This window comes from Staurois parvus, unplaced genomic scaffold (genome assembly GCF_062004578.1).
Source record: "Staurois parvus isolate SC_StPar_1 unplaced genomic scaffold, SC_StPar_1.0 ptg000890l, whole genome shotgun sequence".
NCBI classification, from domain to species: Eukaryota; Metazoa; Chordata; class Amphibia; order Anura; family Ranidae; genus Staurois; species Staurois parvus.
Window position 1 is genome coordinate 178,685 of NW_028318686.1, and position 21,339 is coordinate 200,023.

Below are 21,339 nucleotides of genomic sequence, written 5' to 3' on the forward strand. Positions count from 1 at the left end.
CCCCATAGGAAGCTGCTTGCTATGGGAGCACCCATGTAGACTCAATCCCAAGCTGCACTACCTGTGTCCACAGACACAGACAGCAAGGCTCTGCCCCGACCCTCGCTCCATCATCACATGATTTGACTGACAGTAATGGAAGCCAATGGCTCCCACTGCTCTCAGTTTGTCCTGTGAGAGTGAGGAGAGAAGACAGAGCCGCTAAAGACGGGCACATTGCTGGATTGAGTGAGGACTTGGGTAAGCATAGGGGGGGTGAGGGGGCAATACTGATGCCTAAACGTTTTTTACCTTATAATGCAGGGAATGCATTAATAAAAAAATGTTTATGCTTTAGACCCACTTTAACAACCCCTGCAGACACAGGTCCTTAAACCTGGCAATGCACTAACACTCCAGATTTTCTCCTGTTTGGAAATCAAAGGCCTTGCACTTCCTTTGATTTTCTCTTAAATTCTGAACGGTCATTTAGCACCTCAAGATCTCCTCCATCTGTCACTGACCCCCTTTTCCTGTCCATTTATATTTGGTCTAGGTATCGTCCTTCAGATTTCAACATAAAAATGAAACCCATGTTTATCTTTCTGCTCCTGATCTCTCTTCTTCCTTCTTTTGTGGTTATTGCTGTCCCATAGCTGCCTCAAAAATTACATATTGTTTATAAGAAAACAAGAACAAAGCCCCAAGAGTTACACAAAAGCTAAAAAAAATACCAAACTAAAACATAAAAGGCAAAGGTATGGGTATTTGGTTATAGATTGTTTAATTAAAAATGTCAATCAACACCAAAAGGAGTCTTTGGTGAATTATAATTTTAATCATTTGAAGTGTGTTTTTATTATAATATGTGCAATGAAATGCAAATTATATAACACTGGAAAATGCATGTGTCCGGGTTCTCCATAATAAAAATAGTGCCCGTTTCCATCACTGTGTTGCCATCTTAAAAAGGAAAACATGTTGACAAACGCCAGCACACCTGCCTTATGCTACAGAAAATGCATGTCTAAGTGCATGCATAAATTTAAAAGGACGTTAAAACATTTTTATTTGATTTGTTCTTTATGGATTTAATAAAGATATATGTACATACTTATCAAATACAGTTTTAACTTTCAGCTGATAATTAAGCTCCGGTAGTTTTACCAAAAGTCTGTAAAAGAGAAAAAAAAAATACAACACAAATATAAATTTGCAAGACAAGGAAAGACAACAAAGCATAAGCCTTTGTAAAAATGTTTCAGAGACTTTTTTTACATGCTATAAAGTAAACAAAAATAAACATGAAAAGGTACGAAATCACAGTGAGTTACACTTATAAACTAAGGCTTTCCACACCTACAGTATATGTGCAACAAAGCCCGGGTACATTCTTGTGAACTGCATGTACAGCAGTCCACTAATTTCAAAGAAACGTGGAAAAGAATTCCCGGACTCTTTTCCAAAAACAAGCAGCACTTAACCACATGAAAAATAAATCGTACACAAGGTGGCGCCAATCTCAGTGTAGAGGGTTAAAGATTTATTGGTAACAAGAGGTTTAAACACTACTCACAAACGTAAGAAGTATAATATCATGGTAAAGGAATGCCTTTGGTAAGCCCCCAGTCTGCCAGTGGTGTGAAGATGGATCCTGGTTGTGCAGGATAAGCAGAAATGCAGCTGTCAGTGTTCAGCAATGCAGAGAGTTTTTGAAAATGGCGCCAAAACCAGCATGGACAGCAAGGAAGTCAGGACCTCAACAGGGCAGGAACAGGGTCAGGTGACGCGTTTCGAAGCACTTGCTTCTTCTTCAGACCTGATTGGCTGTAGGGTTCTCCGGTGTTTTATAGGCAGAAGACAGGAGGGGGTGGGATGATATCACTCTGACTGGCAGCTGGGGGAAGGTGTCAACATCTAGGATCAGTAGATAGGGATCGGAGCAGGCATATACAATAAAAAAGCAGTAACTGGCATAATGTTCTAGTGTGGATTTTCACATAATGGTGGCAATGTCTTTGGTGAACATGATTCATGATAATATAGAGTTATATGCAAATAAACAAGTAAAAATAAAAAGACCTGTTACTGTGCCTTTAAAAAGTCCACCTCTACTCCACTTACACCGTGTTCCAAATTATTATGCAAATGATATTTTTCTCATTTACCTAAATAATTGATGTAAATAACAGTCAGCATAATTCTCATGTTATCATCTATTAAGAGTACAATTCATATTTTATTGAACAAACCTCCTAATGATAACAGTATTTTTTTTAAACATAAAAAACTTACAATGCACTGTTCCAAAATTATTACACACAGTAAGTGTTAAAACACTTTATAGGTTGTAAAGAACTGAAAATTGTCATTTGTTGTGTTTGCAGCATATTTACTGAAATCAAAAGCTATTTCAATCAAACTTTTAACAACATTTTAACTTTTTAAACATTTTAACAGGTCACGGTACATTTTAACATAGGACCCCTTATTTGATAGCAGCTTCACAAGTCTTGCATCGATTGAACTTATGAGTTTTTGGACAGTTTCTGCTTGAATTTGTTTGCAAGATGTCAGAATAGCCTCCCAGAGCTGCTGTTTGGATGTAAACTGCCTCCCACCCTCATAGATCTTTTGCTTGAGGATGCTCCAAAGGTTCTCAATAGGATTGAGGTCAGGGGAGGATGGAGACCATACCATGACTTTCTGTCCTTTTATCCCCATAACATCCATTGATGCAGAGGTATTATTTGCAGCATGAGATGGTGCATTGTCATGCATGAAGATGATTTTATTACAGAAAGCATAGTTCTTCCTTCTGTACCAGGGAAGAAAGTGGTCAGTCATAAACTCCACATACTTTGCAGAGGTCATCTTTACACCTTCGGGGCCCCTAAAGGAGCTGACCAGCTCTGTTCCCATGATTCCGGCCCAAAACATGACTCCACCATCGCCTTGCTGACGTCGCAGCCTTGTTGGAACAGGGTGGCCGTCAACCAACCATCCACTAATCTATCTATCTGGACCGTCCAGGGTTGCACGGCACTCATCAGTTAACAGGACTGTTTGAAAATTAGTCTTCATGTATTTTTCTGCCAAATGCAGCCGTTTCTGCTTGTGAGCATTGGTTATTGGTGGCCGAATAGAAGGTTTATGCACAGTTGCAAGACTCTGGAGGACTCTACACCTTGATGTCCATGGGACTCCAGAGGCACCAGCAGCTTCAAATATCTGTTTGCTGCTATGTAATGGTATTTTAGCAGCTGCTCTCTTGATCCGATGCCTTTATCTGAACCCGTCTGTGCTCTGAATCAGCCACAAATCTCTGAATAGTGCGATGATCACGCTTAAGTTTTCGTGAAATATCTAATGTTTTCATACCTCGTCCAAGGCATTGAACTATTTCACTCTTTTCCGCAGCAGAGAGATCCTTTTTCTTCCCCATATTGATTCAAAATGGTGCTCTGCTTAATAATGTGGAACACGGTCCTTTAGTAGTTTTTCCTTAAATTGGGCTCACCGGCCAATCTAATTATCACAGGTGTCCGAGATTGTTTTCAGTGATCAAAAAAGCCCTGACACACAATGCCATCCATGAGTTAAACTGAAAAACAAAATATTTAATCTTTATGACACTTAAATAGAATTTGCATAATAATTTGGAACACGGTGTATTAATCTAATTTAGTAGCACCTGTCTGAGCTCTTTAAAGACACCTGTCCACCCCACAGTGATTTTAACTGTCCGATAGAGGAGGATGGGCGCAGCTCCAGCATGTACGCAAAACTCGACGCCACCTCGAAGCTGCTCCGGGAGATGATTGCGGAGGCTTCCCTGCGAGACGCAGTGGGATCCGTGGGGCGCGGTTCCGTGAACTACTCATGGAGCCGCCCCGATGGATCTGTGCGCTCCAGGATTGACTTTGTGCTCACCTCCAGGGCAGTCAGGCACCGCGGGTTCTCCATGGTTCCCTGCTTTTTCTCTGACCACAGGGCCATTCACTTTCAAGGTGATCTGGGAGAGGGCTTTGCCCCGGGCCTAGGCTCCTGGAAGCTGAATTGCACCCTGCTGGACGATGAGGAACTGCTAGAGGAGCTCAGGGAAACCTACGGTGCCTGGCGAGAGGAGAAGTCTTTCTTTCCTAAGGTAAGCGACTGGTGGGAGTTCGTGAAAGTCAAGCTGCGCAGCTTCTTTCAGGCCAGGGGATGCCAGCAAGTGTGTGCCAGGAGGAAGGAACTCAGGAGGCTGCAGCGTCAGCTGCAGTCCCTGCAGGACCTTCATCACTGTGGCTGGGACGTGAGGCAAGACCTGGAGGACACCAAGAAGTGCTTGAAAAAGCACTTTGAGGAAGAATCCAGGCACATTGTCTTCCGTGCCAAGGTGGAGCATCTCGAGAAAGGTGAGAAGTGTAACTCTTTCTTTTTCAGGAAACTCCACTCAGGACACACACCCCTGTCGGAACTGCGCGACAAGACTGGAACGCTCCAGAAGGGGAAGGAGGCCGTGATGGAAGTGGTCAGCGACTACTACTCCGACCTCTACTCCCCCAAAGAAACAAACTCGGAAGCGGCCGACAGGTTCTTGTCAGGTATCTCTAACGCTATTGATCCTGCAGGTTCGTCGGCCACCAACGCCCCCTTGACGTTGGAGGAACTGCACTCTGCCGCTAAATCCTTTAGGCAAGGCAGGACCCCGGGCTGCGACGGTCTCCCAGCGGAGCTCTATGTAGCGCTGTGGGACCTCGTGGGCCCGGACCTGCTCGAGCTGTACGAGGAGATGGTGGTGGAGGGCAAGATGCCTCCTTCGTTGAGGGAGGGGATGATCACGATCCTGTACAAGCGTAAGGGGGAGAGATGTGATTTGAAAAATTGGCGTCCCATCTCTCTCCTGAACGTGGACTACAAGATCCTCGCCAAAGTCATGGCGAACAGGCTGAAGGCTGTCATCGGACAGATCATCAACCCGGATCAGACTTGTGGCATTCCTGGCCGCAGGATTGCGGACAGCCTAGTGCTTGTCCGGGACACGGTCCAATACATCAAGGACCGCCGTGTGCACGCGGCCCTGGTCAGTCTTGATCAGGAAAAGGCCTTTGACCGTGTCTCCCATGGGTTTATGTGAAGAGCCCTGCGCAGGTTTGGTCTTGGGGAAATGTTTTGTTCATATGTTGACATCATGTACAATGACAGTTGTAGTTCCGTGCAGGTGAACGGCTGGAAGACTGACCCCTTCCCGGTCCTCTCCGGGGTCAGACAAGGCTGTCCTCTCTCACCTCTGCTTTTTGTTTGCTGTATAGAGCTCTTCGCCGAATGCATCAGACGGAATCCAGAGATCGGGGGAATCACCGCACCGGGACCAGACAGACAGGAAGTGAAGTGCTCGCTCTACATGGACGACGTGACGGTGTTCTGTGCCAACCAGCGCTCCATCGACCTGCTCGTCCAGACCTGCGAGGACTTCGGCCAAGCTTCGGGGGCAAAGGTCAACTGCGGGAAGTCGGAAGTTATGCTCTTCGGAAAGTGGTTCCTGCCTTCTTCTGCATCCATGCCCTTTGGCATCAAGACAGACTTCATGAAGGTTTTGGGAGTTTGGTTTGGTGCCGAGGGCGCAGCCCTGAAGTCTTGGGAGGAGAGACTGGCCAAGATGCGCCAAAAGTTTGGACTCTGGAGCCTCAGAGACCTCACCATCGAAGGGAAGACACTGGTACTCCGCAGCGATATTCTCCCTGTGTTGCAGTACCTCGCCCAGGCCTGGCCCCCTCGGGTCAACACCTGCAAGGCCATCACCAGGGCGGTGTTTCACTTCATCTGGGGCTCCAAGATGGACAGAGTGAAGCGGGCAGTCATGTTCAAGGAACCCCTCAAGGGCGGTAAGGGCGTGCCCGACATCGCCACCCAGCTGAGGGTGTTCTTTGCTTGCAACTGCATCCGCAGAACTTTGCCAAGACGGACTATGGACTCTGGCGGGAACGCAATGTCTCGCTTCTTCCTGTTGCCTCTCTGGAGGTCCCTGGGGTGGGACACTTGGGATAGTTCCATCCCCTACAACTGGGACACTCCTTGGTACTACTTGGACACTTTCAAGTTCATCAGGGAGCAAGGGCTGCAGGGAGTCAAGCCTGACTTGTGGAAGCCAAAGACGATCTACAAGCTCATCAGAGCCAGCGACATTTTGGAGTCGGTTCCAGGCCTGCCTTCAGACACCTGCAAGGTGGTCTGGAGGAATGTTTCTTCCAACATTCTTACCAACAGGCACAAAGACCTGGCATGGATGGCAATCCAAGGGGGGTTGCCTCTCAGGACATTTATGCATGCCAGGAACCTGAGCAGATACAGACACTGCCCCTTCTGCATCATCCATGAGGAAACGTCTTACCACGTTTTCTGGGAGTGCTCATTTGCTCAGGCCCTGTTGGGGGCCCTGGAACCTGAACTCAAGGACTTTGTGCCACAGACAGCCATCACTCACTTCGGGGTGTTGAATGGACTGTTCTGTGGAACCTTTTCTCTGGAGGACATTGACTGTGCCTGGCGGGTGCTGTGCTGTTTTAAGGACGCTTTATGGTGCGCCAGAAAGCGCCTCATCCACCAGCGGGAGAGGATGTCCATTGAGGACTGCCGCAGACTGATCCTCAGTCTGCTCAGAGACTATTCCTTGATGGACTTTAAGGAGGAAGAGGACATCTGAAGATTTCCCCCTTCCCCCTACTCCCCCTTGCGTGTCTTTGTCTTTTCAATAAAGCTTCGGGCCTGTATTCCCCCCTCCCCTCCCCTTCCCCCCCCCCCACACACCCGATGCCTATTGTGAATCGTGATTTTCAGTTTATCGTTTTTCTGCATGACATAGTGACTAGGAAATGTATATTGTATTAGGATGCTACAGTTTTTGGGGTAAGCGGCGTCATGCTGGACGTGGTGGTCCGGGGGATTCATCCTCCGCGCACATCACGTCAGGCATCATACCGCTGAGCGAATGTATTTATTTCTGAATGTATTTATTGTATGCTTGGAACTGTATTGCTATGTGGTGCGCTGCGTCGCAGTACAGGGTGAGATGTACCCCTATTACACGTATCATGTTGTTTTTGATGCTTCTGCAATAAAAGTATCTTTTCAATCAAAAAAAAAAAAGTGAAAAGACATGATCACTAGGGGGCTCTCATACATTCCAACAGAAACTCACCAGCACTAAATAATATATATTATATAATAATATATATTTAGTGCTGGTGAGCTTCTGTTGGAGTATATGAGGGCTTATACATCCCCCCCAGTGAACTTGTCTTTTCAGTTTTTAGTGATGTTGATTTATATATACAGCGGGAAAAATAAGTATTGAACACGTCACCATTTTTCTAAAGGTGCTACTGACATGACATTTTCGTCGTATGTCAAACCAAAACAAATACGTTCAGAAATTAAGTTATGTGCAATAAAATGGAATGACACAGGGAAAAAGTAATGAACACAGGAAGAAAGGGAGGTTCAAAAAGGCATGGAAAGCCAAGACAACCCCTGAAATCTATCAGTTATTAGAAAGCAATCCTGCCCCTTGTCAGTGCAAATTAATATCAGCTGGTTCAGTCTTAACTGATAACCTATAAAAAGGTGTGTCATTACCAATACATCACACAAGAAAAATCTCATGATGGGTAAAAGAAAAGAGCTCTCTCAAGACCTTTGCAACCTTATTGTTGTAAAACATACTGATGGCATTGGTTATAGAAGAATTTCTAAACTTCTGAATGTTCCAGTGAGCACTGTTGGGAACATAATCCGGAAGTGGAAAGAACATTATTTCACCATAAACTGATGCCACGACCAGGTGCTCCTTGCAAGATTTCTGACAGAAGAGTGAAAAGAATTATCAGAAGAGTTGTCCAAGAGCCAAGGACAACTTGTGGAGAGCTTCAGGAAGACCTGGAATTAGCAGGTACAATTGTTTCACAGAAAACAATAAGTAATGCACTTAACCACCATGGCCTGCATGCATGCTCCCCACGAAAGACTCCACTGCTGAAGAAAAAGCATGTTGAAGTTTGTTTAAAGGTTGCTGCACAATATTTAGACAAGCCTGTGAAATACTGGGAGAACATAGTCTGGTTAGATGAGCCCAAAATTTAACTCTTTGGATGACATAATACTCACCATGTTTGGAGGTCAAATGGCACTGTACATCACCCCAAAACACCACAACAACCATGAAGTTTGGAGGTGGGAACATCATGGTGTGGGGCTGTTTTTCTGCATACGGTACTGGATTCATTTCATTGAAGGAAGGATGAATGTAAAAAATGTACCATGACTTAAAAAAAATGTACATGATAAAATTCTGCTACCATCTAACAGGACGATGAAGATGAAACGAGGGTGGACATTTCAGCAAGACAATGATCCCAAACACAAACCCAAGGAAACTCTCAACTGGTTTCAAAGAAAATAAAGCTCCTAGAATGGCCCAACCAATGACCTGACTTGAATTCAATAGAAAATCTATGAAAAGAACTCAAGATCCGAGTTCATAGAAGAGGCCAACGGAACCTTCAAGATTTGAAGACTGTTTGCGTGGAAGAATGGGCCAAAATCACACCCGAGCAATGCATGCGACTAGTTACTCCATACAAGAGGCGTCTTGAAACTGTCGTTACCGACAAAAGGATTTTGTAGGAAGTATTAAATAAATTTCAGTTAGCGTGTTCAATACTTTTTCCCTGTGTCATTCCATTTTATTACACATAACATAATTTCTAAACTTGTTTTGGTTTCTTTGTAAGTATAGATTCAATGGGTTGTTATCAACATGTGGTGAAAATTTCATATCAATAGATCCTTTGGAAATACAGTATATTTACTGAGAAAAATGGTGATGTGGTCAATAATTATTTTACCCACTGTATATGTCTCTTTGAGCATTCACTTCAGATAAAACTGCAATTACCGTATTATTCGTTCCATAAAACGCACTTTTTTCTACCCAACAAAAGGGGGGGAAATGTCAGTGCATCTAATGGAGCGAATATGGAGTGGCCGGTCCGGTATTTCCGCAGCCGCCGCCACCACCGTGTCAGAATACTGGTCATCTCCTGTACTATGTCCACAGTCTCTGGTCATCTCCTGTACTATGTCCGCAGTCTCTGGTCACCTCCTGTACTATGTCCGCAGTCTCTGGTCACCTCCTGTACTATGTCCGCAGTCTCTGGTCACCTCCTGTACTATGTCTGCAGTCTCTGGTCATCTCCTGTAGGATGTCTGCAGTCCATTGGTTCAGAATATTTTTTTTCTTGTTTTTCTCCTCTAAAACCTAGGCGTGTCTTATGGTCAGGTGCATCTTATGGAGTGAAAAATACGGTACTTCTGAATGTGTTACTTTCAGATTTTCCATCTGGGTACACCCCTTGTTGTGCCGTTTGTATCACTAACATTTCCATGACCTTTCAGTATATTATTTATGTAAGAATGGGTTGTCCTGCCCCTTGTTTTTGTCCCTCCCTAGTCTGTGACCCTCATTTCTTCTGGGAATCCTGAGATTTGGTTTGTATATGTTTGTATATGTTGGTGTTAGCATGTGTTTTCTTCCCACTCCTCCCTGTCCCTGTCTCCCATTATTATATATTTCTCTTCTTTCTTGTCTACTTTTTTATTTCTTGATCATAATTTGTATCTCCCTTTTTAGGAGTAATAACATTTAGTGATTCTTTGCCAGCTACCAAATCCCAAGCAAGTGGATCCCTAGGAAGCAAATTACAAGCAAAACAGATTGATCCACTATGCACGTGTAGGGTGTATATATTATACAGCTGACTGATTGATTCTGCTGCATATGGTTTTTAATTGTTAATTATTTTATTGTTTAAATAAAAATGGGATTTTATTTATATGTACATTGTTCTCATTGGCACATAAAAATCCTAACTTTCCCATTGTTCCAGTTGGATCGGCTGGAAACAATTTCTTCTTATTTCTGCTACATTGGGGATGGTGCCAATATTATCTCATCATGTTTCTCCACCCCTTATATCATGACGTGCAACGTAAAGATATCCAACATGTCAAGCCCTAAAATTGTGCTTGCTCATTAAAACGGCGACAAATTTTGGTACCCAAACTTTTCCATTGGCAACACTTTAGAATCCCTTACAGGTCATCAGTTTAGCGTTAACCATGAATTATGGCCATAGAATTATTGCTCTCACTCCAGCACATATCTTTATTGCCACCACATAGTGGACTTATAGCCCCCAAGTAATAACATAATTACTGTAACGGCCTCTGTTTAATGAGACATCAGGGGCCCATGGAAGGGACTGGGCGGCTATACAGCCCCCCAATCACTTCAACCTGAAAGCTGTCAACTTGTGAAATTTGCATGCACAAAGTGTGTAACCCCCCCTTCCCCCCGTTACCCAAGTATGCTTTACATTGGAGGCAGTAAAAGGGTTAATGCCAACCCACTATATAATCTTACTGCCAAAACTAGAGAGTGTCAATCTGAATAACTGGATCATATATATTTTTACATAACGTATTAGTTTGTGTTTTTTTCACAAAAAGACCTAACCTAAAAGCCGTAAAACAAAATGCAATTCCAGTAATGTTCGTCATTTCAGCTCTTAATAGAATACAATCTTTGCACAAGAGACAATCAAATACACAGACAAAACAGTACCTTAGTTTTACAGTGAACTGGACACTGGTTTTGAGGACCAAGGGCCTCTGTGGGTGGGTAGGCATGCATGGTTGCCTTTCAACCACAAAAGAGCTGTAGAGCAAAGACAAGAACTTAATTATTGAGTAAGCACAGAAAAACAAAGAAACAAAATAGAGTTATTTATCTGCCTAGATTAGTCACCAAATATATCTTTACATACTTGCTCTATATATCCTTGATTATTTTAACTGGCAACAGAATAAACTCAAGCTGGGTATACAAAGTTCGTTTTTTTTTCATTCAGCTGGAGGCTGAAACCACACAAGTGAAGTGGATTGATGCTGTGACATTGTATTCTGACAGCAGGGACTCTGCGCTATCAGAATACATTGATCAGTGCCTGCAGCCAGTGGTTGATGAAAGTTTTCCAGCGTGGCCATTTGACAGAAGTCGATCTAATGATCCATCTTGAACTGATCAAATTTTGATCTTTCTGTACCCACCTCTAGAATTAGACTAAATTAAAGAACGTTACTTGCGTAAAGAAAAAAAAAATTAATCTAGCATATAACATTGCTACACAGGCCACTTGTAATTTAATGTTATTGAAACTTATCTTTTCATTTCAATCTGAAGTCACTGCCATTTTCTAAAAATGTTCAAAAACATCAAAGCAATATGGCAACCTGGAGGCGTTTTTTACACCACTAGTGTAAGGAACCCCCCACAAATGCAATTTCTTGCTTGTATGACTGACTCACTGATTTTCTTAGTCCGCTGCATTAAGATACAGGTACATTTGAGGTATCCGTTCCAATAGGGGTTTCCTTTTTTGCTAAAATATTCCCTAGGGGTTAACTACTTCTAAAGGGATGCAGACATTGCAGCTTTCCTCATTAGAACACTGAAAGAATCAGTCTAGAAAGGACATGAAATAAAAATCTTGATAAAAGTGGAGCTACACTTTAAAGCTTAGGGCCTTTATTTATGTATTTGAAACTTTCTGCGGGAATGTGTTACTTACTCACACAGGCACCACAAATTTTTACTATAGTTTGCTTAATACATTTATTTCCTAAAATTGTCAGCGCCATCTAGTGGCAGCAATAAAGTATTTTCCTGATTGAGGTACTTCAGGGTTGATTTCTTAATTATTGCCCCTAGATCAGGGGTGGGCAAACTTTTTGACTTGAGGGCCGCAATGGGTTCATATATTGGACCCGGTGGCCGGACCAAGAGTAGATGAATGATGTGTATGTGTCATCCATAGTAAGTATAGTAATATTCCCCCATAGTAAGCATAGTAATTAATCCCCCATATAGTAATTCATCCCCCATAGTAATTCATCCCCCATCGTAATTCATCCCCCCATATAGTAATTCATCCCCCATATAGTAATTCATCCCCCATAGTAATTCATCCCCCATATAGTAATTCATCCCCCTATAGTAATTCATCCCCCTATAGTAATTCATCCCCCATATAGTAATTCATCCCCCATAGTAATTCATCCCCCATATAGTAATTCATCCCCCATAGTAATTAATCCCTCATATAGTAATTCATCCCCCATAGTAATTCATCCCCCATATAGTAATTCATCCCCCATAGTAATTCATCCCCCATAGTAATTCATCCCCCATATAGTAATTCATCCCCCATAGTAATTCATCCCCCATAGTAATTCATCCCCCATATAGTAATTCATCCCCCATAGTAATTCATCCCCCATAGTAATTCATTCCCCATATAGTAATTCATCCCCCATAATAATTCATTCCCCATATAGTAATTCATCCCCCATATTAATTAATCCCCCATAGTAATTCATTCCCCATAGTAATTCATCCCCCATAGTAATTCATCCCCCATATAGTAATTCATCCCCCATAGTAATTCATCCCCCATAGTAATTCATCCCCCATATAGTAATTCATCCCCCATAGTAATTCATCCCCCATAGTAATTCATCCCCCATATAGTAATTCATCCCCCATATAGTAATTCATCCCCCATAGTATTTCATCCTACATATAGTAATTCATCCCCCATATTAATTCATCCCCCATATTAAGTCCCCAAGTCCCCCCTGTGTCAATTCACTTACCTTTGCTCCGCGCGTTCCTCTCGCCGTCTTCCCGCGCTGTTCCGATGTAGCATGAAAATCTGTCTCCTATGAGGATCTGTCCCCCTCGACGTATCTGCCCATGTGCCAATTTCAGGCATTAGCAGCCGATCGGCGATCTCCGGCACATGCCCAGATACATCGAGGGGGACAGATCCTCATAGGAGAGAGATGTTCATGCTACACCAGTCTTCAGGGCGGACTGAGAGGAGCCTAGTGGGAGCCTAGCGGGAGCCTAGCTCCGCGGGTCGGATTAAAAGGTCCGCCGGGCCGTATACGGCCCGCGGGCCGTAGTTTGCCCATTGCTGCCCTAGATGGTACTGACCATCCTAGAAAATAAATGTATTAGTCAAATTCTGGTAAAGATTTGTGGCACCTGTCCGAATGACTGAATGACATTCACACAGCAAATCCTTTATCAAATCTTTCATATATAGACCCCTTAGAGTTATATATGACTAGGAAGTTCTTTCCTTACCTGATACTGACAAACCAGGCACCTCCTTAAATCAACAATATTCCATTAGATTAAAAGGGAAATATCATGAATTTGATTAAAAAAATACAGTAACATTACAATACACGAGCGGTTCGAGGGCCCTGCTCCTTGGAGCTTACAATCTAGGAGGGAGAGGATAGTGGTACAGGAGGAAATGGCTGTGAGGGATGGAGTGGTAGGAGGAGTGGGGGAGATCGGCTGTTAGGTGAGGGCGGGGTAGGCTTCCCTGAAGAGATGGGTTTTCAGGGTGCGCCTAAAGGTGAGGAGGGTAGGTGACAGTCTAATGGATTGGGGTAGTGAGTTCCAGAGGATGGGGGAAGAGGATGGAGAAGTCCTGGAGTCGGGCATGGGAGGAGGAGACCAGGGAGCTAGAGAGTAGGAGGCCTTGTGAGGAGTGAAGAGTACGTGTTGGGTGGTATTTGGATATCAGGTCGGTTAGGTAGTTTGGGGCAGTATTACGAATAGCTTTGTACGTCAATGTTAGTAGTTTGAATTTTATGCTTTGGCAATTGGAAACAAGTGGAGGGAATGACATAGGGGGGTGGCGGATACAGAGCGGTTGGTAAGGTGGATGAGTCTGGCCGCTAAGTTCAGGATAGACTGAAGCGGGGATAGTCTGTGATGAGGTAAGCTGGTGAGGAGGGAGTTACAGTAGTCGAGTCGTGAGATAATAAGGGAGTGAATGAGTTGTTTAATAGTGTCTGGGGTTAGGAACAAACGTATTTTGGAGATGTTGCGGAGGTGGAGCCTGCAAATGCATGAATTTGCCAGCAATTGGACATGGGGCTGGAAGGACAGATTGGAGTCTAGAGTGACGCCTAGAACTTTGGCTTGCGGGGTGGGACTAATGGTGGCGTTATTGGCCGTGATGGAGAGGATGGGGGGGGGCACGGATTGGGGGGAAAACTAGGAGCTTGGTCTTGGAAAGGTTTAATTTGAGGAAGTGGAGTGACATCCAGTCTGATATGTCGTTCAGTAGGCAGGTGATTCGGGCGAAGACTGAAGGGGTGAGGCGAGGGGTAGAGAGGTAGATTTGCGCGTCATCGGCGTAGAGGTGGTAGTTGAAGCCGTGGGAGTGTATCAGTTGGCCAAGGGAGGAGGTGTAGATGGAGAAGAGAAGGGGCCCGAGGACAGAGCCTTGGGGGACCCCAACAGAGAGGGGAAGAGAGGGGGAGGTGGCAGCGTTATATGTAACACTGAAGGAGCGCTGGAATAGATATGAGGAGAGCCAGGAGAGGGCGGAGTCTCTGGGTTAGCATCCAACCCTAATGATTACAGCTAACCCTAACCCTTAACCCCTAGCCATTAACCCTAATATGCGACTTTGGTCACATAAAGGTTCCTGCACTACTTTGATGCTACATGACTGCCAGGGAGTGTAAAGTCGCATCAAAGTGACACTACATGAACAGAACAGTCATACTTTTCCATTAGAAAAAATCTTGTGTTCAAAAATGCAAAATGCACCACAAACGCATAGATGTGAACCTAGCCTTAAACTGCTCACACCCCCCTTCTAACAACTATACTAACTATCCTGTGGAAGACAGACTTGTATACTTTTTCAGGCTGCTCTGGACCGGTCACGTGATCTCCCGTATCAGCCAGTGCCAGCTACATGGGACAGAGAAGAGTGCTCAACATGAAGTGTATCTGCAGTTTTTGTGCGGGCTACCTGCACTTTCCTATAGACTTCTATTAGATTGGGAGTTTTTGGTGCATTTTCAGAAAACGCACTAAACATCCTGCATGCTGCATCTCTGGTGTGCTTTCAAAAAGCTCAACAAAACACCCAACCTAATAGAAGCACAGGTAACCCGCACGAAAACTGCAGGGAAACTGCAGCAGGGCAGTGTGAAAGGGACCTAAGTGTGCCAAAAGTCAGATAAATACAGCATATTAAAAGGGAAATGAAAAAGTGGTTGTAAAGGAATTTTTTAAATAAATAACAAACATGAATTGCCAGATAGGCCCTGATCCTCCAATTCTCGGGTCCCCCACTGGCTCGTCCTGCTCCTCCTCTCTGGTTACTGCCCCCAAAAGGAAGCCGCTTCCCATAGGGGCACACGTGTGGGCTCGCTCCCGAGGTCTGCTGCTGCGTCCATTGACACAGATAGCGGGACCTGGCCTCGTGGCACAAGCTTTGATTGATAGCAGTCAGAGCCAATGGCTCCCATTGCCTCAGCAAAGCCTGTGAGGCCCGGAAGAATTTGACAGAATACATGAAAAGGTGGAGGCTTCTTACAAAGCAATTTAAAAACTAGGCTGCAAGTTGAAGAGAAGGACCTCCAAGGTGATATTCTCTGAAATATTGCCTGTGCCATGCGCAACACAGGAAAGACAGGGGGAGATTACTGAATGCATGGCTAAACACTTGGTGTAAGAGGGAAGGATTTGGGTCCATAGAACACTGTGCTGACTTTTCATTGGGGTACAACCTATATGCTAAAGATGGTCTGCACCTAAATGGAAGGGGGTCTGCTGTGCTGGGGGAGAGGTTTATAGGAAGGCTGGAGGACTTAAACTAGGATTGAGGGGGAAGGGTGAACTAGAATTCAATGGGCAGACAAGACAGTGAGGGGTCATACAATAATAGTGGGTGGAATGGGGATAGATGGGGGAGGGTTATGGCAGGTGATAAGAAGGTTCCCATGTTACAAACAACCATTGGAAATTGCAATACTATTTGTACTTCTAAAAAGATATGCGCTCTTTCGGAGAGACAAGGTAAAAAGGAAAGGTGGTGGTGTTTGTCTCTATGTAAGAAGTGATCTCAAAGCGAGTGTGAAAGAGGACCTGATTGATGGAGAGGGTGTTGAGGCTCAAGAATTATGGGTGGAACTGCATATGGATGTGGGTAGTTCAAAGTAAATCACTGGAGTTTGTTACAGGCCACCGAGTGTTAATGAGGCGGTGGAGACTCTGCTCCTTGCATAGATGAAAAGGGCTGCAAGGGCTGGCACAGCAATAATAATGGGGGATTTTAACTACCCTGATGTTAATTGGAGTATTGGCACTGCTGGAATAGTTAAAGGGCAAAAATGTATAAACCTATTACAAGACAATTTTATGGTACAGTTCATAGAGGCCCCCGACGTCATTATGCTCTGCTAGACCTGGTCATCTCAAACCATGCACAGCTTATTACTAATGTTCAAATAAAAGAACACTTGGGTAGCAGTGACCATAATATTGTTTCATTTAATATTAGCTGTAAACAACAACTGGAAAGATAAAAACACTTAACCTTAAGAGAGCACAAGGCTGAAGGTTGCTCTTCAAGACTTAGATTGTGAGGGAATATTGGCATCAATGAACACAGAACAGAAATGGTAATTCTTCAAAAGGATGTATGTGAACACACTGCAAAATATAATCTCATGGGCAACAAGTATAAAAGGCTAAAAATCAAACCTATGTGACTCACGTCCAAAGTTAAAAAAGCTATAAATAAGAAAAGAGCTTTTATTAAACATAAAAAGGAAGAAACACTATCACTGGTTAAATGTTACAAAGAATATAACAAAATATGTAAAAAGGAAATCAAGGACGCAAAAATTCGAACAACAGATTGCAAAAGAAAGTGGAACAAACCCCCCAAACATTTTCAAATATATTAATAGTAAAAACGTCAGGTCTGAGCATGTAGGCCCTTTACAAACTAATCTAGAGTGGGTGACTGGGGACAAACAGAAGCCAAAATTTATTAAATACCTTCTTCAGCTCTGTGTATACAATGGAGCATGGGGGAGCTCAAGTCCATAATAGGGATGATATGGACATAGCCCCAAATGATCTACAATGGCTCAAAATTGTTATGGTCCAGAAATATTTAGACAGACATGCAATGCCAAGCTGTGGTTTCCAAAGTGAGCAAAATCCTTTCTTGTATTAAGAGAGGTATAGACTGCAGAGTTAGAGAGATCATTTTACCCCTGTACAAATCATTAGTAAGACCTCATCTGGAATATGCAGTTCAGTTTTGGGCACCAATTGAAAAAAAGGTTATCGGGGACCAGGAGAAAGTGCAGAGAAGAGCAGCCAGACTGACAAGAGGCATGAGGGAACTCAGCTATGATGAAAGATTAGAGGAACTGAATTTATTCTCTCTTGAGAAGAGAAGATTGAGGGGGATATGATCAACATGTCAGGAACCATAAATCATGCGGAGACAGAATGTGCAGTTAAAATCACACCTTTAATGAAATAGCAAAAATAGCAGTTCAGGAACGTAGTCAAAACAGAAGCCAGGGTTTGGATGCCAGAGCGGGTAATCAGACAAACCAGGGTCAGGAAACCAGAAGTCAGCGTAGTCAGGAGTAAAAAATCAGGAACAGGAATCAGAAGAGAAGTCAGCCAGTCCGAGTTGTACACAGGAACACACTGGAGATCATAGACCACGCAAAGGCAAAGAAGAAATGAGCTAAGCTGCTGAAACAGCAAAAAGGGCTGGCTGTAAGCTGGACTAACGAGGCAGGTAATGGTACCCATGAGTCACTGCTGTGGAGACAAGGAGTGGCTGGTAATTAACTGACAGCTGAGCAGCTTCTGAGCACTGAAAGAAAAGAGCTGCTCTTTGAGTAGCGGGAGCTCAGCCCTGACATGTATAAATACATAGGTGGTCCATATAGTGAACTCTGTGTAGAGTTATATGCAGTTCAGTTTTGAGCACCAATTCACAAAGGATAATGTGAAACTGGAGAAAGTGCAGAGAAGGGCAACCAAACTGATAAGAGGCATGGAGGAGAGATTAGAGGAACTGAATTTATTCTCTCTTGAGAAGAGGAAATTAAGAGGGAATATGATCAACATGTATAAATATAGAGGTGATCCATATAGTGAACTCAGTGTAGAGTTATTCACCTTAAGGTCATCACAGAGGACAAGGGGTCACTCTTTACGTCTGGAGGAAAAGAGATTTAATCTCCAAATACAGAAAGGTTTCTTTTCAGTAACAGCTGTGAAAATGTGGAATATAGTCCCTCAAGCTTAGCAGATCCCTGGTCCCTGGCCAGCTTAGCAGATCATTTAAAAAAAAGCCTGGATTCTTTCCTAAATGTGCATAATATAACTGGATACTAATAATTTTTTATTTATTTATTTCAGGTACTTATATAGCGCATTCAATTTGTGCAGCGCTTTACATATATATTGTACATTCCCATCAGTATATAGGATTGTATACTTTTATTTATTTATTTATTTTTTTCCATTTTTATGGGTGAAATAGATGGATGTGTCTTTTTTGTCAACCGGACTAACTATGTAACTAAGTGAGGGGAGAGAAGAGCTGCAAACGTGCACATCTATGGATCGAGGGAGGGCTCGGGTAATTATAAAGGGGGGAGGGGAGCCAATACTGATACCTAAAAAATGTTTAAAAATCACCTCTGTATCAGCTGTTTGAATAAATTCTGTGTACGTTCTTGCAAGGCTTGTTTGTTGTTGGTAATGGGATCACAATCATATGTAAGTTTCTGCTCTAACTCCTCCAGTTTCTTCAACTGTTGACGGATTTGCTGTAGACTTTTAGCAATAGATGTGAACCTAATGGATTAGATAACAGAAAATAATGCTTTAGTGTCAACATTTAGAAAATAGACTACAGTACAAATGGCAGAAACCCAATTTGTTTAAGAGTGCCCTAAAATATATGTAAATGCTAGCAATAAATGTATCTATTTGTCTATTAACCACTTGCCCTCCGGAAGATTTACCCCCATTCCTGACCAGGCCATTTCTCGATATTTGTTGCTGAGCTATTTCAACTGGTAATTGCACGGCCATGCAACAACATACCCAAACAAAGTTTAAGTCCTTTTTTTCACACAAATAGAGCTTTCTTTTGGTGGCATTTGATCACCAATTGGATTTTTATTTTTTGTGATATAAAACGAAAAAAGACTGAAAATTTAGAAAAAACACAAAATTTTCTACTTTCTGTTATAAACAATATCCAATAAACTAAAATTTTGTCATAAATTTAGGCCAAAATGTATTCTGCTACATGTCTTTGGTAAAAAAAAAAATCCCAATAAGTGTATGTTAATTGGTTTGTGTCAAAGTTAGAGTCTACAAACTTTGGTATAGATACTGGAATTTACGAATCTTTAAAATTCTGACTACCTGCATTCATTATCGGATTATCGGATCATCAAGAACTTCAAGGGGAGAGATTCAATTATTGTGAAGAAGGCTTCAGGGTGCCCAAGAAAGTCCAGCAAGGGCGAGGAGCATCTCCTAAAGTTGATTCAGCTGTGGGATTGGGGCATCACCAGTGTAGAGCTTGCTCAGGAATGGCAACAGGCAGGTGAGGCAAAGATTTTTGGAGGATGGCGTGGTGTCAAGAAGGGCAGCAAAGAAGCCACTTCTCTCCAGGAAAAACATCAATGACAGACTGAAATTCTACAGAAGGTACAAGGACTGGACTACTGAGGACTGGGGTAAAGTCATTTTCTCTGATGAAACTCTTTTCTGATTGTTTAGGGCATCCAGAAAAAACCTTGTCCAGAGAAGAAAAGGTAAGCGCTACCATCAGTCCTGTGTCATGCCAACAGTAAAACATCCTGAGACCTATCATGTGTGGGGTTTTCTTCTCAGCCAAGGGAGTGGGATCACTCACAATTTTGCCTAAGAACACAGCCATGGAGAAAGGATGGTACCAAAACATCCTCCAAAAGCAATTTCTTCCAACCATCCAAGAACAATTTGGTGATGAACAATGCCTTTTCCAGCATGATGGAGCACCTTGCCAAAGGCAAAAGTGATAACTAAGTGGCTTGGGGAACAAAAACATCGAAATTTTGGGTCCATGACCAGGAAATTCCCCAGACCTTAATCCCATTATGAGACTTGTGGTCAATCCTCAAGAGGTGGGTGAACAACCCCCCCCCCCCCCCCCCCCCACACACACACACACACACAAATTCTGACAAACTCCAAGCATTGATTATGCAAGAATGGGCTGCCATCCGTCAGGATATGGCCCAGAAGTTGAATTACAGCATTGCAAATTGCAGAGTCCTTGAAAAAGAATGGTCAATACTAGAAATAGGAGACTCTTTGCATAAACCTAATGTAATTGTCAATAAAAGCCTTTGACACTTATGAAATGCTTGTAATTATACTTCAGTACACAATAGTAACATCTGACAAAAAGATCTAAATAACACTGAAGCAGCAGGCTTTGTGAAAATTAATTTGTGTCATTCTCAAAACTTTTGGTCAGGGCTAAAAAATCCGCAGTGCCAGTGCACCAAACATATGTGAGCCGGCACTTAAGCTTTAATTGGGATCACAGATCACATTAAGTAAAACTAAACCTGTTGCAGCGCTATTCCCCTAATATATATATATATATATATATATATATATATACACAGTGGGGATCGAAAGTTTGGGCACCCCTGCTAAAAATTTGTATTAATGTGCATAAAGAAGCCAAAGAAAGATGGAAAAATCTCCAAAAGGCATCAAATTACAGATTAGACATTCTTATAATATGTCAACAAAAGTTAGATTTTATTTCCATCATTTACACTTTCAAAATAACAGAAAACAAAAAAATGGTGTCTGCAAAAGTTTGGGCACCCTGCAGAGTTAATATCTTGTACTGCCCCCTTTGGCAAGTATCACAGCTTGTAAACGCTTTTTGTAGCCAGCCAAGAGTCTTTCAATTCTTGTTTGAGGTATCTTTGCCCATTCTTCCTTACAAAAGTCTTCCAGTTCTTTGAGATTTCTGGGCTGTCTGTCACGCACTGCTCTTTTAAGGTCTATCCATAGATTTTCAATTATGTTGAGGTCAGGAGATTGTGAAGGCCATGGCAAAACCTTCAGTTTACGCCTCTTGATGTAATCCCCCATAGATTTCGAGGTGTGTTTAGGATCATTATCCATTTGTAGAAGCCATCCTCTCTTTAACTTCAGCTTTTTCACAGATGGCATCAAGTTACCATCCAAAATTTGCTGAAATTTTATTGAATCCATTTTTCCTTCTACTCGTGAGATGTTCCCAGTGCCACTGGCTGCAACACAACCCCAAAGAATGATTGATCCAACCCCATGCTTAACAGTTGGACAGAGGTTCT

General features: G+C 42.9%; 1 protein-coding gene across 3 annotated transcripts in view; it reads right to left on the reverse strand.

Annotated features, from left to right (window-relative positions):
* Nucleotides 1-21,339, reverse strand: part of STAT1 (signal transducer and activator of transcription 1) — a 167,412-nt gene that overhangs the window by 47,182 nt on the left and 98,891 nt on the right. For all 3 annotated transcript variants that reach the window (XM_089656140.1, XM_089656141.1, XM_089656139.1), the window contains exons 9-11: nucleotides 18,641-18,799; nucleotides 10,646-10,738; nucleotides 1,094-1,153 (exon numbers count right to left, since the gene is read on the reverse strand). In XM_089656140.1, coding sequence (XP_089512266.1) covers nucleotides 1,094-1,153; nucleotides 10,646-10,738; nucleotides 18,641-18,799 — 312 coding nt within the window. The remainder of the gene's footprint in view (nucleotides 1-1,093; nucleotides 1,154-10,645; nucleotides 10,739-18,640; nucleotides 18,800-21,339) is intronic.